A 1,787-nucleotide genomic window follows, 5' to 3' on the forward strand; every position below is an offset into this window, starting at 1 on the left:
TCTGATTTGTGCAATGAGACATTGACTTATGACATTACTGATATAATATAATTATAAGAATGGTTAAAAATCTAAGGAATTTCATATTTTTCTAATCACACATTTAATGCATTAAATGTTTAATTATCTCATTGTTTTAACAAAATATATTTGACAGGAAAGTGAGTCGGTGTGACGGGTTGCATATTTTGCTAACAGTTCTTTTTTTTTTTTTCTTTGGTAATAATATTCATACTATAAGCATTACGCAACATAGAAAAGTTCAGCATCACTAAAATCATATCAAGTACTTTCTTGCAACATCTTAATGCAGCATCAAAAACTTTTATTTAACATAATCTAGAAAGATAAACTATTGAAAGAAATTGAGGTCAGAAACTAGACACTACTGTGATCCTCCAAGGAACCTTTCTCTGTCCTTGACCAATGTCTCTTCAATTTCTTTTCCTCATATGATGAGGAAGAGTTGGGATGCTCTGTTCATGCCTGAAGAAGTTGTCAGGATCAACTTTGGTCTTCACCCGTACCAGTCTGTAGAAGTTATCCTTGAAGTACTTGGTGCCCCAACCACTTGCTTCTGGAAAGCTTGTGTTATTCTCCTTGTTCATTCCCAAATCAAGGTCCCGGTAATTGACATATGGTTGTCTTGGAAACATGGAGGCATAAGGTTTCATGTACCTGTAAACCATCCTAGTCCAATCGGTATGTTTTCTAACATTTTCTTTCGCATCTCGCCAATTGGCCAAGTACTGGATCATGAACAAGGTACCTTTTCTATGAGGGAAAGGAGTCTGAGATTCGGAAATTTTGCCCATGTTTCCACCATAAGGGGTAAGAACTATAGCTGGTTTGTCTTCTTCTAACATTATTTCCCATAAACCTTTGAGAGCAGTTTCAGGTATAGGTTGTCTAACAAAGTCTGACTTGGCTTTGAAGTAGTGCTTCAATATATTTCTTCTTTGAAGTAGAACTTCAGGAGATGTATTGATGGTGTAGCCACCAAGAAAAACAGTAGAATCGATCCAGCTTGTTTCGATATACTCCTGTCTTGTCAAACCCAGTTCAGGAAAGCTTTCTCGCATTACTTGAGAAGTCTGTTGGCATCAACAAGAAACAAGGCATCATAGGAAGTCGTTATAGTCCTTCCACCTTTGTTACTGACATTAACTGTCTGTATATTGACCCTGATGAAGAGATCCTCGTCAAGTTGATCAGCAACCTGTTGCCATCTAAATAAGATCTTAGTAGCACCTTGCTCTAAGGACTTGGTAACTGTAAACATAGTCACAGTTGATGGTACAGGGACCAATTTTATCTTCCAAGCAGTAATTATTCCGAAGCTGCCTCCTCCACCTCCTCTAATTGCCCAATAAAGATCTTCTTCCATAGTTTGTCGATCAAGAACTCTTCCATGAACGTCAATTATACGCGCATCAATGACATTGTCTGCACCAAGACCATATTTTCTCATCAAGGAGCCATATGCACCTCCAGTAGAGTCCGTAGCGGAGGGCATGATTATGAGGGACTCTCTTATGTTTCAGAAATCAACAAACCTTTCATTGTTGTAGACCTTGCAAAGCTACGGTCCATCAGCGTTGATATTGAGCACAACAGCGCGTGGGTTCAGGTGGGTGCCACGAATGGTGAACTTTACTACAGAATTTCTGAGAAAAGCAAAACCCATGGCTTCCCAGCTGGTAGTTGCTCAACTTTAGGTATGGGCGGGCACATTTCAGGAGGTGGATATGGTGCCATGTTGCGAAAATATGGCCTTGGAGCGGACA

General features: G+C 39.3%; 1 protein-coding gene across 1 annotated transcript; it reads right to left on the bottom strand.

Annotated features, from left to right (window-relative positions):
* Positions 1–434: 434 nt before the first annotated feature.
* Positions 435–1,516, bottom strand: LOC105117859 (tetrahydrocannabinolic acid synthase-like). Its single transcript, XM_011015636.1, has 2 exons — positions 1,163–1,516; positions 435–1,094 (listed from the first exon to the last, which is right to left on the bottom strand). Exons 1-2 carry the CDS (start codon positions 1,514–1,516, stop codon positions 435–437), a joined length of 1,014 nt encoding a protein of 337 aa, XP_011013938.1.
* Between the last annotated feature and the right edge of the window lie 271 nt (positions 1,517–1,787).

This window comes from Populus euphratica, unplaced genomic scaffold (assembly GCF_000495115.2).
Source record: "Populus euphratica unplaced genomic scaffold, PopEup_1.0 scaffold1549.1, whole genome shotgun sequence".
In the NCBI taxonomy this organism is placed as follows: domain Eukaryota; kingdom Viridiplantae; phylum Streptophyta; class Magnoliopsida; order Malpighiales; family Salicaceae; genus Populus; species Populus euphratica.

What these genes read in the sequence shown, in the direction of transcription:
- LOC105117859 (XM_011015636.1), bottom strand. Translation starts at nt 1,516, where the DNA reads ATGCCCTCCGCTACGGACTCTACTGGAGGTGCATATGGCTCCTTGATG. An exon ending in TCAATATACAGACAGTTAAT is followed by an intron (nt 1,095 to 1,162) that starts GTCAGTAACAAA and finishes TGATGCCAACAG; the next exon opens with ACTTCTCAAGTAATGCGAGA.